The sequence below is a fragment of the Prionailurus bengalensis genome, chromosome E1 (genome assembly GCF_016509475.1).
Source record: "Prionailurus bengalensis isolate Pbe53 chromosome E1, Fcat_Pben_1.1_paternal_pri, whole genome shotgun sequence".
NCBI classification, from domain to species: domain Eukaryota; kingdom Metazoa; phylum Chordata; class Mammalia; order Carnivora; family Felidae; genus Prionailurus; species Prionailurus bengalensis.
The window spans coordinates 55,690,171-55,707,900 of NC_057347.1; the positions used below are offsets into that span (position 1 = coordinate 55,690,171).

At 43.1% G+C, this 17,730-nt stretch overlaps 1 protein-coding gene across 2 annotated transcripts in view; it reads right to left on the reverse strand.

The window, feature by feature from the left end:
* The window catches only part of SRP68 (signal recognition particle 68), a 46,339-nt gene that overhangs the window by 22,889 nt on the left and 5,720 nt on the right, over nucleotides 1–17,730 (reverse strand). Inside the window, exons 1-8 of one of the 2 annotated variants that reach the window (XM_043585631.1) lie at nucleotides 14,065–14,257; nucleotides 12,475–12,541; nucleotides 10,510–10,623; nucleotides 8,590–8,785; nucleotides 7,710–7,792; nucleotides 7,291–7,400; nucleotides 6,853–6,935; nucleotides 4,166–4,306 (exon numbers count right to left, since the gene is read on the reverse strand). In XM_043585631.1, coding sequence (XP_043441566.1) covers nucleotides 4,166–4,306; nucleotides 6,853–6,935; nucleotides 7,291–7,400; nucleotides 7,710–7,792; nucleotides 8,590–8,785; nucleotides 10,510–10,623; nucleotides 12,475–12,541; nucleotides 14,065–14,227 — 957 coding nt within the window. In that variant the 5' untranslated portion in view covers nucleotides 14,228–14,257. Of the gene's footprint in view, nucleotides 1–4,165; nucleotides 4,307–6,852; nucleotides 6,936–7,290; nucleotides 7,401–7,709; nucleotides 7,793–8,589; nucleotides 8,786–10,509; nucleotides 10,624–12,474; nucleotides 12,542–14,064; nucleotides 14,258–17,730 lie in introns of those variants that run through there. The other variant, XM_043585632.1, reaches the window with a different exon arrangement.

Here is a 17,730-nt window from a genome sequence, read left to right on the forward strand (position 1 = left end):
GAGCTTATTAGAAAAACAAATTCTTGGGCCCCAACTCAGACTTACTAAATCAAAATCTCTGAGGGGTGGGGCCTTGAGTATGTTTTGGGTTTTTTAATCACTGTATTATTTTTTTCATCACGGTAAGTGTACTTTTTAATATTTATTTACTTAATCTCTACACCCAACATGGCACGTGAACTCACAACCCTGAGGTCAAGAGTCACAGGCTCCTCTGCCTGAGTCAGCCAGGCGCCCAGGTAAGTGTACTCGCTGATCCCTGTCCTCCTTTTCACCCATCCCACCCCCCACCACCTCCCCTCTGGTATATACTGCATTCTACATAGTACAGTCTCTGTTACATCCTATGTTCTTATAATAAAATAAGTCAGGGGAGAGAAAACATTAAGAAAATCGTACAGAAAATATGTTCAAAGCATTAGATTTATAAAAAAAAAAATCCACATTGGGGCGCCTGAGTGGCTCAGTCAGTTGGGCGTCCAACTTCGGCTCAGGTCATGATCTCGCGGTTTGTGAGTTCGAGCCCCGTGTCAGGCTCTGTGCTGACAGCTCAGCCTGGAGCCTGCTTCAGATTCTGTGTCTCCCTCTCTCTGCCCCTCCCCTGCTCACGCTCTGTCTCTCTCAATAATAAATAAATGTTAAAAAAAAATTTTTTTTTTTTAAATCCACGTATAGGTGGATCTGCGTGGTCAAACCTATATAGTTCAAGGATCACCTGTATCTTTTTTTTAACCTATTCGAGGCTGGAATAATGTTGTTATTTTCTTGTCAATACTATCAAACTTTTGGCCAATCTTGAACTGCTTTAAAAGGAGTGGCTACTGGGCACCTGAGTGGTTAACCATCCGAGTCTTGATTTCAGCTCAGGTCATGATCTCACAGTTCCGGAGTTCAAGCCCTATGTCTGGCTCCACATGGTCAGCGCCAAGCCTGCTTGGGATTCTCTGTCTTCCTCTCTCTCCGCCCCGACCCTGCTTACTCACTCACTCTCTCTCAAAATAAATAAATAAACTTAAAAAAAAAAAAAAAAGGACCAGCTATGATCTAAAGATCCAGAAGTCGACCCTTCACGTATACTAACACCTGAGTTTAAGAGTGGTCCTTTTAAACACATACACAAAGCTCAACTAATCATCACATGACTGAAATGATCTTCAATTTCAAAAGCAATGGCTTCACATGCAGTCATAAAATGCTTTTACTTCATCTAATTTAATTCAAGTTAATTTCACATATAAGGCAAAAAGATCTTCCCCCAGATGAATTTTTATCTTCTAATTATGTGTACAAAGCAGGAGAAAAGATAAATTCAGATAAAACACCACTATTCCTTCTCCTCCCACTAACTACTGAACTGGAGACGATTCCCCTGCCAAGGACTTTTTCTTTTTTTTTCTCCCGCTCTCCCTCTCTTTTTTTTTAAGTAGTCTCCATATCCAGCATGGAGTCCAACGTGGGGTTTGAACTTGTGACCCTGAGATCAAGAACTGAGCTAAGATCAAGAGTCAGATGTTTAAACGACTGAGCCACCCTAGCACCCCAAGGACTATTTGTTTCAGTGAAGGTTCTGCTCATTCAGTCTTTCCCAGGGAACCAGGACTCTGCTTGTATACTGCATTAAGTAAGATTACATTAGCTGTTCACCAAAGCCAAGTTAAATGATCCCGCTACTAGCCTTCCTGGTACGCGGGAAAGTTCAAGGAACATGAGCTTTGGAGTCAAAAGGGCAAGATTTTTTATTTTCTTTTTTAAGTTTATTATTTTGAGAGACACAGACAGCAGAGGAAGGGCAGAGAGAGAAGGAGAGAGAGAATCCCAGGCAGGATCCATGCTGTCAGCATGGAGCCCAATGTGGGACTTGAACTCACAAACTCTGAGGTCATGACTGAGCTGAAACCAAGAGTCAGATGTTTAACCTACTGAGCCACCCAGGTACCCCCCACCTTTTAAAAAAAATTTTTTTTAAGTTTGTTTATTTTGAGAGACCAAGAGAACAGAGGAGGGGCAGAGAGGGAGAGGGAGGGAGAGAAAAAATGGCATGGTTTTAAAGGCAAGCACTGTTTCCCCATCTGTAAAATGAGAGTATTACCCACTCCATAGAGTTAAAAAGGTAAAAACACGAAAGCTTTAGACAGTGTATCTGGGACATTAAGGAGGACGGTTCCCCTCCTTTGGTCATCTCTGTGGTGTGTCTGTCCAGGTGACCACTGTGTATTTTTACATTTTGTGGACTGATGTGTAAGACCATGGAAAATCCTTACAACACGCTAAGAAAAACAGGATATAAAACTGGATCTCAGTAGGATTTCAACAAGTAAAAATAATACTTGACATCTTTTATAAATATAAAAAAGACTAAAAGGAAGTACATTGTCCTTTTTATCAATATAATGCAACATCAATGAAGGTATATGGGAAGTGGGACTAAAGGTTGCTCTCTTAAAAAAACATTTTTCTTTTCTAAACATTAAACTAAATAACTTTTTAAAATTAACAAATGTTAGCTTTTCTTCTCATTTGCCTAATATACGTCTGTGGCCCTATTCCCAAGGAGCCCCCCACTTAACTCGCTCCTGGGCCACTCCCCACCCAGACTGCAGCCTGAACCCCCGCCCCATTACCAATGACGCAGCTCACCTCTTCCGGCACGTACCGCCTTGAAACAAAAGAATGAACCCAACTACATAATCTACAGGATTGCTACCAGAATCCTAGTCCAGAAGAGATACTACCACACAGCAGTGCCGATGAAATGCTCTCCAAAAAAATTTCTCGATCTTTTAAAAAAAAACAAATCAACTTACTGCTATCGTTCTAGTCTCCTGCTCTTCCAGCAAATGGAAGGGAAACAAGAAGGGCAATATACGACATAGAGACACAAAGAAATTCTTCCACTGTTGAAGGCTGCCCCCAGCCCAAAGTAGCTGTTTTGGAACAAGTCACCTAAAAGTCTGGATGCTTAAAACAACTCACGAGCACAACGAGCAAAGCACTCCTACGTACGAATCATTCAGGGTGCAACAGTTTTCTGCCACGTGGCAGGAAACGCCCCTGGTTCCTGGAGAGGCTGGAGACACATTCAGCAGCCTGTTTGTTTTTTTTTTAATGTTCTTCACCTCACACAGAGGAAGAGCTCCAAAAAGGGCCTTCCTCGTAATTGTCTACTTTGTAAAAACCCAGATCGCCAGGATGTCTCATCTTTTGGAACTTATTTGGTTGTTCACACCCATAAACAGGTGACAATCATGTCAGTAAGCACATCAAGTATACCGCTTTACGTGAACATTACGTAAACACCACACGTACAACAAGATATTCTGGCTTAGCTAGGTGCTCCTGAAAAGTCTCAGGAACAAGAGGTGGCCCCTTTAGGGACAGAAGGCTAGGACAAGAGGTCACAACAGCTAAGCTGCTGTACCACCTACTGGGCTAGACGGGACTCCTTGCATTAAAAGCCAGCCTTACTGCTCCCATTTCCACGTCGATAGCAGCTACTGCCAATTTCTGTGCCCTCTGTACCTAAGAACTCTTCTCCAAGCCCAGCCTTTACAAAAATTTGGTGACCAAATCCCAAATAGCATTAAGACGAATTTTTTGTTTTGTGAGAAATGAACACCAAGAAAACACTACACCTGGGGGCGTCTGGGTGGCTAAGTAGAGTGTATCCAACTCTTGATTTCGGCTCAGGTCATGATCTCACAGTTTCATGAGTTGGAGCTCCTTGCTGGGCTCTGTGCTGACAGCACAGAGCCTGCCTGGGATTCTCCCTCACACTCTGCCCCTCCCCTGCTCACGCTCTCTCTGTCTCTCTCAAAATAAATAAACAAATTTTGGGGCGCCTGGGTGGCGCAGTCGGTTAAGCGTCCGACTTCAGCCAGGTCACGATCTCGCGGTCCGTGAGTTCGAGCCCCGCGTCAGGCTCTGGGCTGATGGCTCAGAGCCTGGAGCCTGTTTCCGATTCTGTGTCTCCCTCTCTCTCTGCCCCTCCCCCGTTCATGCTCTGTCTCTCTCTGTCCCAAAAATAAATAAACGTTGAAAAAAAAATAATAAACAAAATAAATAAACAAATTTAAAACAAAACAAAACAAAACCAACCACTACACCTTAAGCATGCAAGGGCAACCTCAGACACATACAGAAGAGGGAACAGGCACTTCCTCCTCACCTGAGCAATGGCTGCTTCGTTATCAGCCAGTCCCAATAAAAAGATCCTCACTTTGTCGATCTTCACCGGAACCGTCCTCCCTCTCCACTCCACTTCACTCATGGTGGCTGCCTGTTTGGCTCGAGTCTGAGTGATCAACGCCTGGAAAGTAGTTTTAAAAAATTACAGTTTTAACTGGTGATGGTTAAAGTAAGTAGAAACTACTAGTTGTCTGTTTCTATAATCAACACTGTTCACTTTCTAAAGCAGAATATAAATTGTACTTAAATAATTCCTCCTTGGTTATCATCTATCTTAGCTTACAGAAACTCAAACATTAAAAGAACATAACTGAAGGGCCGCCTGGGGGGCTCAGTTGGTTAGGCGACCGACTTCGGCTCAGGTCATGATGTCACGGTTTGTGAGTTCAAGCCCCATGTCAGGCTCTGTGCTGACAGCTCAGAGCCTGGAGCCTACTTCGGATTCTGTGTCTCCCCCTGTCTCTACCCCTCCCCTGCTCATGCTCTGTGTCTCTCTGTCTCTCAATAACAAATAAACATTAAAAAAAAAAAAAAGAACAGAACAGAAGGTTAAAAAGAGCAACACTGGGGCGCCTGGCTGGCTCATTTGGTAGAGTCTGCAACTTTCGACCTCAGGGTTTTGAGTTGAAGCCCCATGTTGAGTGTGGAGCCTACTTTAAAAAACCATAATAAAAAAACCTTAAAAACTTAAAAAATAAAAACAGTGATACTAAGGGTGTAAGGAGAAAAGCATATCCATATATACTGCAAGCAAAAATGTAAATTAGTAGAAACTTAAAGATATTTGTCAAAATGAATCAAAAACTTGTATTCAATTCCGTTTTTAGGAATGTATCCTAAGGAAATAAGTGCTCAGTGAAGCAGACTTCAGCACAATGGAGCACAGCACCACGTGGCTTTCAAAAGATGACACTTTTGCTTACTAAAAATGTGTCAAAACAAAGATGTTTACTAAAGTGGGGAAAAAATGCTGGAGATATTTTATTTAAAAAGCATGTTACTGGGGCGCCTGGGTGGTTCAGTCGGTTGAGTGTCCGACTTCAGCTCAGGTCATGATCTCATGATCCGTGAGTTCGAGCCCCACGTCAGGCTCTGTGCTGACAGCTCAGAGCCTGGAGCCTATTTCAGATTGTGTCTCCATTTCTCTCTGCCCCTCCCCTGTTCATGCTCTGTCTCTGTCTCAAAAATAAATAAACGTTAAAAAATAAATAAATGAAAAGCATGTTACTAAACACTATACTGAGATCCCATTTAAAAAATATGTGCCTGGGGCGCCTGGGTGGTTCAGTCGGTTGGACGGCCGACTTCGGCTCAGGTCATGATCTTGCGGTCCGTGAGTTTGAGCCCCACGTCGGGCTCTGTGCTGACAGCTCGGAGCCTGGAGCCTGTTTCAGATTCTGTGTCTCCCTCTCTCTGACCCTCCCCCGTTCATGCTCTGTCTCTCTCTGTCTCAAAAAATAAATAAGCGTTAAAAAAAAATAACTTAAAAAAATATATATGTGCCTGTTTTTCCTATGTATATAAAACTCTTCACGTTATTTGTAGTGATTACCTCTGATTTTACCATGTGATTTTTAGTCTTCCCCCATCTTTGGTATTTCCTACTTTTCTATTCGCCTACGTTACTTGCTTAGAAAATAAATATGAGATAAAAAAATACTGAACACTTTTAAATATTCAACGAAAAAATTTTTGTTAAAAATACACAGCAGTCGTGGGGGGTGGGGGAGCCTGGATGGCTCAGTTGGCTAAGCATCCAACTTTTGATTTTGGCTCAGGTCATGATCTCAGGATAACAGGATAGAGCCCGACATTGGGCTCTGAGCTAAGCATGGAGCCCGTTTAGGATTCTCTCTCTCCCTCTGTCCCCCTCCCCCACTCACCCACTCTATCTAAAAAAAAGAGGGGTGACTGGGTGGCTCAGCTGGTTAAGTGTCTGACTTCGGCTCAGATCACAATCTCGTATTTCATGAGTTTGAGCCTCACATATGGCTCTCTGCTGTCAGTGCGGAGCCTGTTTCAGATCCTCTGTTTCTCTCTCTCTTTGCCCCTTCTCCACTCGCACTCTCTCTCTAAAATAAATTTTTAAAAATAAATAAAATAAAATAAAATAAAATAAAATAAAATAAAATAAAATAAAATAAAGTAAAATAGGGGCGCCTGGGTGGCTTAAGCATCCAACTCTTGGTTTCAGCTCAGGTCATGATCTTAGTTTCGTGGGTTCGAGCCCCACATCAGGCTCCACGCTGGATTCTCTATTCTTTCTCTGCTCCTCCCCCCACATCCACTGTCTCTTTCTCAAAATAAAACAAATAAACTTAAAAACATATATATTCTTAAGCATCCAACTTCAGCTCAGGTCATGATCTCACGGTTCACAGGTTCAAGCCCCACGTCGGGCTCTGTGCTGACCTCAGAGCCTGGAGCCTGCTTCAGATTCTCTCCCTCTCTCTGCCCCTCCCCCGCTCACACTGTCACTGCCTCCCTCTCTCTCTCTCTCTCAAAAATAAACATAAAATGTTAAATATATATATATTTTTTAAAATACACAAACACAAATCTACATATATTAATAGCAATTACACTAGATGATAAGAGTATAGCTTATTTCTTTCTTCTGGACTTTTTCAAACCAAAGGCTTCACAAAAATGTACGGGCCAGATTACCTCCAATTTTTCAGCCAGGAGACCCTCAGTGCCCCCAGACCTCAATCTCATCTGCATGAGTTCATTGATAGCCGACTGGTCCCCTGAAAAGAGAGAGAGGTGTTGAGTGGAAAATCCTGAAGGGTCTCTTCTCTTGAGAACCACTAGATTCCACTCCACGGTCTTCCCATTGCGTGAGCACATTTCAGTGAATCCCAAGTCCTTTGACAAAGCTCTGGAGGAGCACACACGTTGGCAGGGTGGAAACAAAGCACAGGAATTGCCTTCTGCAACTCTAAGCCGAGCTGATTTCAATAGCTCTACTTTTCTCATTAGCCAAAACCCATGCCACAGATGGATGCAAGGACAAGGGAAGAACGGAAGTTCAATAAATCCTCTAGGCTCTCCCGGATGAACCACCAATAACCCACCCGTCAAGACAGCTCAGCCCTTGCTCACCAATGTTATATGCACAGTAGCGGATGTTAGGCGAGATCTCCTCCACACGTTGGTTGTACAGCACGGCCTGCTCTTCTGTGAAAGCACTGGCTAGCTTCTCATAGATAGTTCTGCGAGGAAAGAAACATCTGGTTTCACAGCAGCCTTATTTAAGAAAATAAAAAGGAACAGTGGCTGAAAACAAAACACGGCACTTTGAGGTCCTTCTACCAACTATGAGAACTGGCGTATTCTAAAGATGAATGAGAATAATCAATGTTTCTAAAGGGAAGGGAAAAAAAATAAATAAATAAATAAAACAAAAGAAATAAAAATCAAAGAAACTGTACTTTCGTAGAAACAATCATTAAGTTATCTGCTGCTTGAACGGGACTATGTACAATCAAAACTGGCCATGGCTTCTGGGCCGGAGGACTTACTTGCATTTGTTAAAAGCCTCAATGGCAGCTTTCCATTCCTGATGTTCAAAACGCAGCATTCCTGAGAGGTAAGCCGTGTAAGCCTGGGAGGGTGGGAAAAGGGAAAGGCTTCAACACCCATGAGTCGATGCCACAGCTCAGCCTCCTCCACCTGCTTTCAGCTTTGACATCAGGAATATAGACATATTCGGGGTAATTTTAAAACAGGAAACTTATGAGCGCCTGTGTGATTCAGTCAGTTCAACATCCGACTCTTGATCTCAGCTGAGGTCATGATCTCACGGTTCATGAGATCAAGTCCCACACTGGGCTCTGCGCTGACAGCCTAGAGCCTGCCTGGGATTCTCTGTCTCCCTCTCTCTCCGTCTCTCCTCTCCCCCTCAAAATAAACAAATAAACATTTAAAAAAAAGAAAGAGAGAAAACTTATTTAATAAGATGTAACATACAGAAAATTCACTATGATTCATTTACTTCCCAGGAGAGAATTTCAAAATAAAGAAAATCTGTTTCCTTCATTTAACAACCAGCTTCCAGGCTATGACCTTCAGTATCAGAAGCTGAATGTATATGTTCAGTGTCTATCACTCTTTAAAAATTCATTTCAAAAGATTCTTATTTTGTGAACTTCCCAGATCTAAGATTCCAGCTTTCCATATCCATTTCAAGAGAAATATGAGCTTTTTTTAAAAAAAGTTAAAGCTAATTATTAAAAACCAAGAGTTCAAAAACAAAAATAAGAGATGCCAACTTCCCCTTGAAAAAGCAAGACCATGTTTTTGCCTCTCCTATCAATTTATAATATCGGGAAGCTGTTCTGTTTAACCATAAGGTCACGTCTCTAACCTCCACAATGAAGAAGCTGATGTAAAGACACTAACCTGAGCCTCTAACTTGGTCTTGGCATCCACGCGATTGCTCTCACACAAGCGTTCCAATTCCTCTGCGTGCTTCACGGCTTTGCGCAGGCGAGAGAGCAAATGGAACCGTTTTCGGGGTTCAGTATTGGCTTCCTGTTTAAGCTGCATGGCATAGCTCCAGGCTCGCTCAGCGTCCATCAGAACCAGAAGCAAATACCTAAACCAGAGAGAGAACAGGCAAACTGAAGAATGAAGGCCAGGAGCGTGAGACTCAGATACTCTTCAAGACACAATCTTCAGCCTCTCATCTTTTCTCCACATCCTCCTGGCCTTCTTCCTCAGAACTACTCTTCTCCTGGTATCACCTATGGCACTCAATCAGTATCTGACCAGGATCTGCCTCCACTTTCTAACCTCCTACCAAACAGGAGATCAAATCCCGCATCAGGCTCTGCACTGACAGCTCAGAGCCTGCTTGGGATTCTCTCTCTCCCTCTCTCTGTCACTCCCCAGCTCGTGCACACGCACGTGCACGCATCTCTCTCTCCCTCTCCCAAAATAAATAAACTTAAAGGCTCTAGAGTAGGTGTTGGCATCTCAGTGCCACCCCCACTAGCTATGTGACTTTGAGCAAAGTACTAATCTTTCTGTGCCTCCGTCTCCCATGCGGTAATACAGGTAACACATTTAAACCAGAGTCTGGCACTTACTAAGAACTCAGCAAGTTAGCTGATTTATTATGATGATGATGAATCTTTTGTTAAACTACTGCCTTGATTAAATATCCTTAAACATCAGCTTAATCTTGTCTCTTCAAAATAAAGAATCACACCATCATAAGAGACCCTTCCTAACTTGTTCTCAACGGATTTAACCAATACATCCTGCTGAATCCCACCGTGGTCTCGACGCTCTAGTTTTCTGTGTCTCCATACACCAAGCTCCCAGCCTTTCAACTGTCCAGAGCATTATAATTCCTATAGTGCATTCAGACACCATGGCCTGCCGTTTCTCCTCACACAATGTTCTTTCCTCTCACAAATCCCTCAAGGTCCAGCCTCCTCCATGCATGCTTCCTGGCTTCTCCATCAAAAACTCCCAACTAACATCTCTCCTCCAAGACTTCAGAATTCTTAAGAGTAAATGACACACAATATGGTAGTTTCCCTATCTCGCAGTGCTCTGTTTTGTACCTGACTGATATCACAGGCAACAAGGGTCAAGAACTATGCCTCCCCAACTCTTCTACATCTAAGATGGTGCCTCACTCTGTCTTGGCCATATATTAGACTAGGGCACAACAAACATTTTTTTGTAAAGGGCCCAATGGTGAATATTTTAGGTTTTGTAGGCCATATGGTCTCTGTCACACTCTGTTATTGTGCTACTGTAGCACAAAAGCAGCTGTAAACAATACCTGAATAAACGGTGTGGCTGTGTTCCAACCAAACTTTGTAAAAACAGGTGGCAAAAGGCATCTATTTGGCCCACAGGCTAAAATTTGAGAAACTGGCCTAGAGACCTCTAATACATACTGCTTGACAGATTGATCCTTCAACAAATATTAAGCATGGCTACATTCAGCACTGAAATATAAAACTTTTCTGGAATAACTCACACACAGCTTTAAGATATACTGGTTTAAGTTAGCCCGTACACACTGAAATTTGCATTCTAGAAACCCCACCTAATAACCACTTAGATTCTAATCACTGACTTTAACATTTAGCATTTCGCCCTAGTTCTTGAAAAAGTTACTGAACCTCTTTGAGCCTCAGTATCCTCATTTTATGGCACAAGAAAAGTAAAAATGCGCACCCCCACAGAGCTGCTAAAATAAATCACATCAGGTAATTAAAGAGTTTTGGCACACTAACATATAACTGTTCAATAAATGTGTTAGCCAGAAGTATTTAACAACTACCACTGAGGAGTCAATACCTGTTATCAGTCAGAAGATCTTCAGTTACTTTCTTCCCTGTGAATTTGTGTCTGTTCCCCATCTTGAAGTTGAGAGTTTTCCGAAGGCGTCTTTGTCTACGGGAACAGTAGCCCCTGAAAGAAAAAAACAAAAGTAATTCAGACAAGCTGGTAGGACACTCAATAGCAAATTCTATAATAAAGTCAAGTCAGAAGTTTGAGGTGTTCTACTTATGGTTACCACTGATACCACACTTCATCTTATAAACATTTAGTGAACTAAAACCTGCAGGGCGGTAGGACTGGTGTCACAGAAAACACATTTCAAAGCTAATCTAAGGTGTCAAAAGTCACAATTGTGGTGACCTCTGGGGAGGAATGGCTTGTGACTAGAAGGAGCAAAGGGGAACTTTAGAGATGCTGGTAATGTTGTGTCTTAATCTGGGTACTGGTTACAGGTTGTGAAAAACTCATCACTTTCTGTATACTTTTCTGTATATAAATTATACTTCAATAAAATGATTTAAAAATCCTTCAATAAAATATTTTCTTAAAAGGGGAAGGAACAGATGAAAACAAAAGGGCAAAACGCTGATCACTATAACTGATTTCCTTAGTAATTAAAAAACAAAAATAAAAACAAAAACTCAAGTCATAATAGTCTAGTTTAAAACTTTTTCGTGGCTTCCCACCATACCTAGATTAACACCTGACCGAGTTACCCTGGCTTACAGGACCCTACCCATTCTGGCCCTGCTTAGTTCTCCCCCTTTATCTCCTACCTCTCCCCACCTTGCTCAAGCTGCCCCAGCGCTGTTGACCCTTTACAGCACGGCTGACTCCTTAGAATCTGCAGAGTGTTTTGTTTCGAAGTAACTTTGAAAGTCTGGTAGTCAAAGCCTGTATCTATAATATAAAATAGTTAGATACTTCTGCTTCCAAAGTTCTGAACTGTACTGTACATTAGACATCTATTCTACTTTTTTAAGAGTCATATTAAATTTGTCTTCTAACTTGAAGACTGTTACAAAGTTTACCAATAAGTTGTAATGACATCACAGAATTCTCCATATATAGGAGTGCCTGGCTGACTCAGTCAGTGGAGCATGTGGCTCTTATCTCAGGATTTTGAGTTCAAGCCCCATACTGGGCACAGAACTTAAAAAGAAAAAGTAGGGGCGCCTGAGTGGCTCAGTCGGTTAAGCGTCCAACTTCGGCTCAGGTCATGATCTTGCATTCTAGGAGTCTGAGCCCTGCGACAGACTCTGTGCTGACAGCTCAGAGCCTGGAGCCTGTTTCAGATTGTGTCTCCCTTTCTCTCTGACCTTCCCCCACTCACATGCTCGGTCTATCTCTCAAAAATAAATAAACATTAGGGGCACCTGGGTGGCTCAGTTGGTTAGGCGGCCAGCTTCGGCTCAGGTCATGATCTCATGGTTCATAGGTTCAAGCCCCGCGTCAGGTTCTGTGCTGACAGTTTGTGGAGCCTGGAGCCTGCTTCAGAATCTGTGACTTCCCCCCTCTCTTCTGTCCCCTCCCCAGCTCATGCTCTGTCTCTCAAAAAATAAATAAACGTCAAAAAAAAAATTTTTTTTAAGAAATAAACATTAAAAAAAAAAAAGAAAGAAAATTTCCATATATAATGTTTAAAAAACTGAAAAGCTCTGTATTTAACCAAGACTCTACCGACACGGTTAAGTTAAAAAAAAAAAAAAAATGATTACCATAACTGCTTGCCATTTTCAGCAGAAGCCTCCAATGCATCTACAATATTGTGAGGCACAATGGATAAAAAGATTGGCTCCTTTTATTCATTATGAAATTTTGAATTTTACAAGTATATTCTGAGCACTCAATATACTAAGTTCAAAGTGAGACTTTCTAAGGATACTTTCTGATACAACAAAATAGGTAGGATATTAACAAAAGCAAACCAAATCTGAAAATTCCACAATAATTTCCATACATCTTGCCCATGATATTTACCTATACCTCTGAAAATCTCCATGCCGTAAACCATGCTGCTGCTGGGATTCCTTGATAATCTGAAGAACTAGAGCCAAGATTAAGGAAAAGCTTACAAGAGTAAGAATCCAAATAAATCAAAACCGGGTCCTGTCAGTTCATACTTGTACCAAACCATCAAACATTTCTGGAATACTTAGTACATTAGCTACTGAAACCTCTCATAATCATTTTCAAGAGCTATCTTGTCATAGGACAGGGCTAAGCATTAAAAAAAACCTGCCTGAACTGTTACCAACTTTCAAACTAAAAAAGAAGAGTATCATCGGCCACTGAGGATCACTGAAACCCAACAGCTTAAATAAAGTTGCTGGATTCTAACTGCTGATTGTAACTGGAGTGGTTCCCACTGATTTACACCTGGACCCAGTATTTTACTCATTCAAGCAGACTCAGGTTACAAATGACGTGTACGAGTCCTCTATTTGCATAACTTCCTACGTCTACCAAACCTGCCTTTCCTGAACAGCTGTAATGCTACACGAGCCCGTGGTTAGCACATACTAACCAACCCAGACGATAGCTTATATAAAGTCATCAGTTTTTCTTTTACAAGAAAAAAGCCCTGACCATACTCCTTTTATTTTTGTTTTCCTTTTTTAAGAATCTTAAAATATTTTAAGATTATGTACCAAACATTAGGAAGTCTAGTGACCTTTATCTACAGTTTCAATTCTTTTAGTCCTCAGTGCTTCTCTATAGACATACATTAAAATACTGACCACTAAGACTATCTCAACAACTAAAAAGGGAGAAGCCATAAGGTTCTTTAAAAAAAATCAAGGTATTCTAACATTCATTTGGAACTACACCAGTTCAAAAAGTAAAACCCCCAAACCCTTGAAAACTTCATGAGGATGTCAAGCTAAATGTGTTATTTCAGAAACTCACCTACATTTTCTCCATTTCTTATTCATTACAAAAAGCCACAAACTAGTGTCTCAGGCACTCAATTGTGATATTCTGATGGAAAATACAGACAGATTCCTCCAGCTCAACTGAACGACTCTCAACCAGATAAAATGCCTACAAGCCTATTAAGAAAGCTATACAAGCGATGTTAATCTACCTTCATATTCAACAAGTTTTTCCATAGAGCAATCAATCTTTGCCTCCATAGTCAGGACACGGGTCCCCACGGCTGTGGGACAGAAGTTTTAAGCCAAAAATGTCAACGCTGTAATTTTCCCTCCTCAGTTCAGTGACTCAAGGTGCCAGGACAGGAGCTCACTGGGGTGGCCAGAGTGTCATCCCTGTCACCAGCCCTCCAAGCAGGCAACTGAGGGGGGACACTGCAGAAATCTGCCCAACCTCCTGGGGCCACGAGAAAGAACCGGACGTTTCCCCAGCCTGGAAGGCGAATGAGATGCGAGAAAAGGCCGGTCGAAATACAGACCCTGGAACTCTGAGCGCCAGAAAGCAACGGCGAGAGAAACTGCAACCCTCGGCCGCTCCTGTCTGGGACGTGCCGGGACCCGCCGCGTCTCCCGCCCCCGGCCATGCATATCGACACGTAGTCATTGCGAGTTAGGCCCGATTACTCTAGGATACTCTCCAAACTCAGGCTATCCCCGAATTCTTTGTTTGCCTTCGATCCGGCTGAAGGCCGTTCGTTTTCCTTATTTTCGTCTCCTCCGGCACCGCGTCCACCGCCGCTACCACCACTACCGCCGCCGCCGCTGCCGCCACCGGGAACCTGTTTCTCAGCAGCCATCTTGCCCCTGCGCCGCAGAGCCAGACGGGATAGAGGAGGCGGGACGACGGAGGAGGAAAAGAGCGAGGCCTGCCCAGACGGCCTGACGGGATAGTGGCGGACTCCGCCGCCGACGTCCCGGGCCGCAGGCGAGACGCGCTTGTTGGGAGTGCGCCTGCGCGTCGGCTGGGGGGTGGGGCGGCCTGCCGTGATGGTGAGCGGGTTTGGGGCTCGTCCTTGCCGGGAGGCTAGGGAGGCTAGAGGCTTTGAGATCTTTTCGGAGCAAACCCTCCTCCCCTCCTCCACCTAAGGCTGAGGATCGGGAGATGGACCCCCGCCCTCAAGTCCCCGCTCCTGCCTCCCTGCACGGGGCATCGGGCTCACTTCTCAAGCACGGAGGGAGGGAGCGGTTAGCTAAGGACTGGATTTCGGGGTGTCCACCTCCCTGGATACTCGAGAGAGGGGGTTCCCACTCTACCCGAATGAAGCACTCTCCCTGTGAGGGAACCGCCTCTACGCTTTCCTCTGGGGCCGACCCTGAGAATGCCATGGCGCTGGTGGGGTCAGGGGGTCAGCAAGCGGCCACCAGGTGTAGGAACTTAGACTGCAGGGGACCTGTGTCTCTGGTCTTTGGAGCGAGCAATTCAAGCAGTTCAGGAGGAAGAAGTGTTGGGGCGAGGGACACTGCATCTTTGCTCTGCAGTATGGCATTGTGGGCTTTGGGGTCTGAGTCCTACGTCTCAGACCCTGTCTCCCCCATTCCTGGTCGGAAAATGTTGGGCAAATAACTTAGTCTCCCTCTAAATCTTTTCCCTCCCCTGTGAAATGGAGGTAACCAATTAGGACGGTTTTTATGAAGATAAAATGAAGCAATTTAAAGTAAGTCTCTACTCAGTGTCACTAATCGTTAGGGAAATGCAAATCAAAGCCACAATGAACTATCACCTCACACCCATTAGGATGATTACTATTTTTATTTATTTATTTTGGATGGTTACTAGTTTCTAAAAAAAAAATAACAGAAAATAACATGTATTAGCAAAGATATGGAGAAATCAGGACCCTGGTGCCCTTTTGGTGCCAACGTAAAGTGGTGTAAAACAGTATGACTGTTTTTTGGAAAATTAAAGAATTCCCATATGATCTGGCAATCCCACTTCTGGGTATATATTCAAAAGAATTACAAGCAAGGTCTCCAAGAGATATTTGTACATTCATGTTCATAGCGGCATTATTCACAAAAACGCAACAGGGAGAAGGAACCCAGCGGCCCTCAGGAATAAACTAAAAATGGTACATCCGTACAATGGAATAGTATTAAGCCACATGCTACAGCATGGGTGAAGCTTGAAAATAATTGTGCGAAGCAAGCCAGTCCAAAAAAGACTAGTATTCTATGATTCCACTTATATGGGGTATTTAGTGTAGTCAAATTCATAGAAAGTACACTGGTGGTTGCTGGGGGGGGGGAGGGGGGAGGGGAAGGAAAAACGGGGGATTATTGTTTAATAGATGCAGAGGTTCGATTCTGCAGGATTAAAAAGTCCTGGAGATTGGTTGCACAACAATTTACTTGTGCATTTACTTGATACTACTGAATCGTATACTTTAAAGTGTCTAAGAAGGCAAATTGTATGTTTTGTGCATTTTACCACAATTAAACATAAATCTTAAAAAAAATAAGTCTCAGGGCATCTGGCTGGCTCAGTCAGTGGAGCATGTGACTCTTGATATCAAGTTGTGGGTACAAGCCCCGCATTAGATGTAGAGAATACTAGAAAATGAAATAAAATCTTTTAAGAAAGTCTCCTGGGGTGCCTGGGTGACTCACTATGTTAAGCGTCCAACGCTTGATTTTGGCTCAGTTCGAGGTCTCATGGTTTGTGGGATCAGGCCCCAAGTCAGGCTCCACGCTGGCAGCTCAGAGCCTGCTTGGGATTTTCTCTCTCTCCATCTCTGCCCCTCCCCTGCAAGATAAGTAAATAAACTTTAAAAAATATGAAAAAATTTAAAAAATTAAAAAATATGTCTCCTAAATGTCCGTCGACAAATGAATGGGTAGAGAGAATTGATATGACCATACAATGGAATATTATTTGGCCCTAAAAAAGCAATGAAGCACTGATACATGCTACAATGCAGATGCATCTTTAAACTATTATGCTAAGTGAATAAAGTCACACAAAGGACCACATACTGTGTGATTCCATTTATATGAAATGTCCAGGGGTGCCCGGCCTAGTCAGGAGTTGTAACTGGCTGCCTACAGCTGAGGTGGGGGTGGAGATTGGAGGTTGATGGCTAAGGAGCAGGAATTTCTTTGGAGAACATTCTAAAACTGATTGTGGTGATGGCTGCAAAACTGTGACATGCTCAGTCAGCAGAGCATGTGATTCTTGATCTTGGGGTCATGGGTTTGAGCCCCACATTGGATGTAGAGATTAAATTTAGGGTTAGGGTTAGAGATTAAACAAATAAACCTTAAAAATAAAATAAATAAAAATAAGTTACATTTAAAAGTAAAACTATAATATATATACATGTATATATATGTATGTATATATACACACACACATTAATGTTCAGAAAAGGCAAATCTATAGAGACAAATCTGTAACTGGCTGCCTAGGGCTGAGGTGGGGGTGGAGATTGGAGGTTGATGGCTAAAGAGCAGGGATTTCTTTGGAGAACGTTCTAAAATTGATTGTGGTGATGGCTGCAAAACTGTGAATATATTAAAAACCAAATGCAAACTTTAAGTGGGCAAATGGCATGACATGAGGATTATATTTCAATAAAGTTCTTTTTAAAAAGTAAGTCGGATGATATTAATCCTCTAGCTAGCCGGAAGTCTGCAGTGGCCCCTCGTTCTGCTCAGACTGGAAGGCTCGTTCCTTGCAACCAAAAAAGCCCTACCTGTCACCTCCTCTCCTGTCAGTCTCCTTGTTTATCAACTCAAGCCGTAGCAGCCTCCTTATTTAGGGATACAGGCACACTCCTGCTTTGGGACCTTTGCACTGACTGCTGTCTCTGGAATGCTCTTCCCCCAGATATCTGCTACTCTAGCTCCCTCACCTCCTTCAAGTGTTTGTCTAAATGTCACCTTCCTAATGAGGTCTGCCCGCCCCCCCCCCATTTCAAAGCAAGCCACCTCTACCACTATGGTACTCCCAGTTCCCTTACCCTGACCTACTTTTCCTGCAGGAAAAAAATGACCTGTTACTGAAGGGGCACCTGGGTGATTCAGTTGGTTAAGCATCTGACTTTGGCTCAGGTCACGATATCATGGTTCATGAGTTCGAGCCCCGCATCAGGCTCTGTGCTGACAGTGCAGAGCCTGCTTGGGATTCTCTTTCTCTCCCTCTCTCTCTCTGACCACCCCCGGCTCAAGGGTGCGTGCACCTGTGGGCGCACATTCTCTCAAAATAAATAAATAGACTTAAAAAAAATTCATACTGAAAAACCGAATGGCAAGCATCTCATAAACATGAACTGTTAGTATCTTCCTATTCCATGAGTAGGCA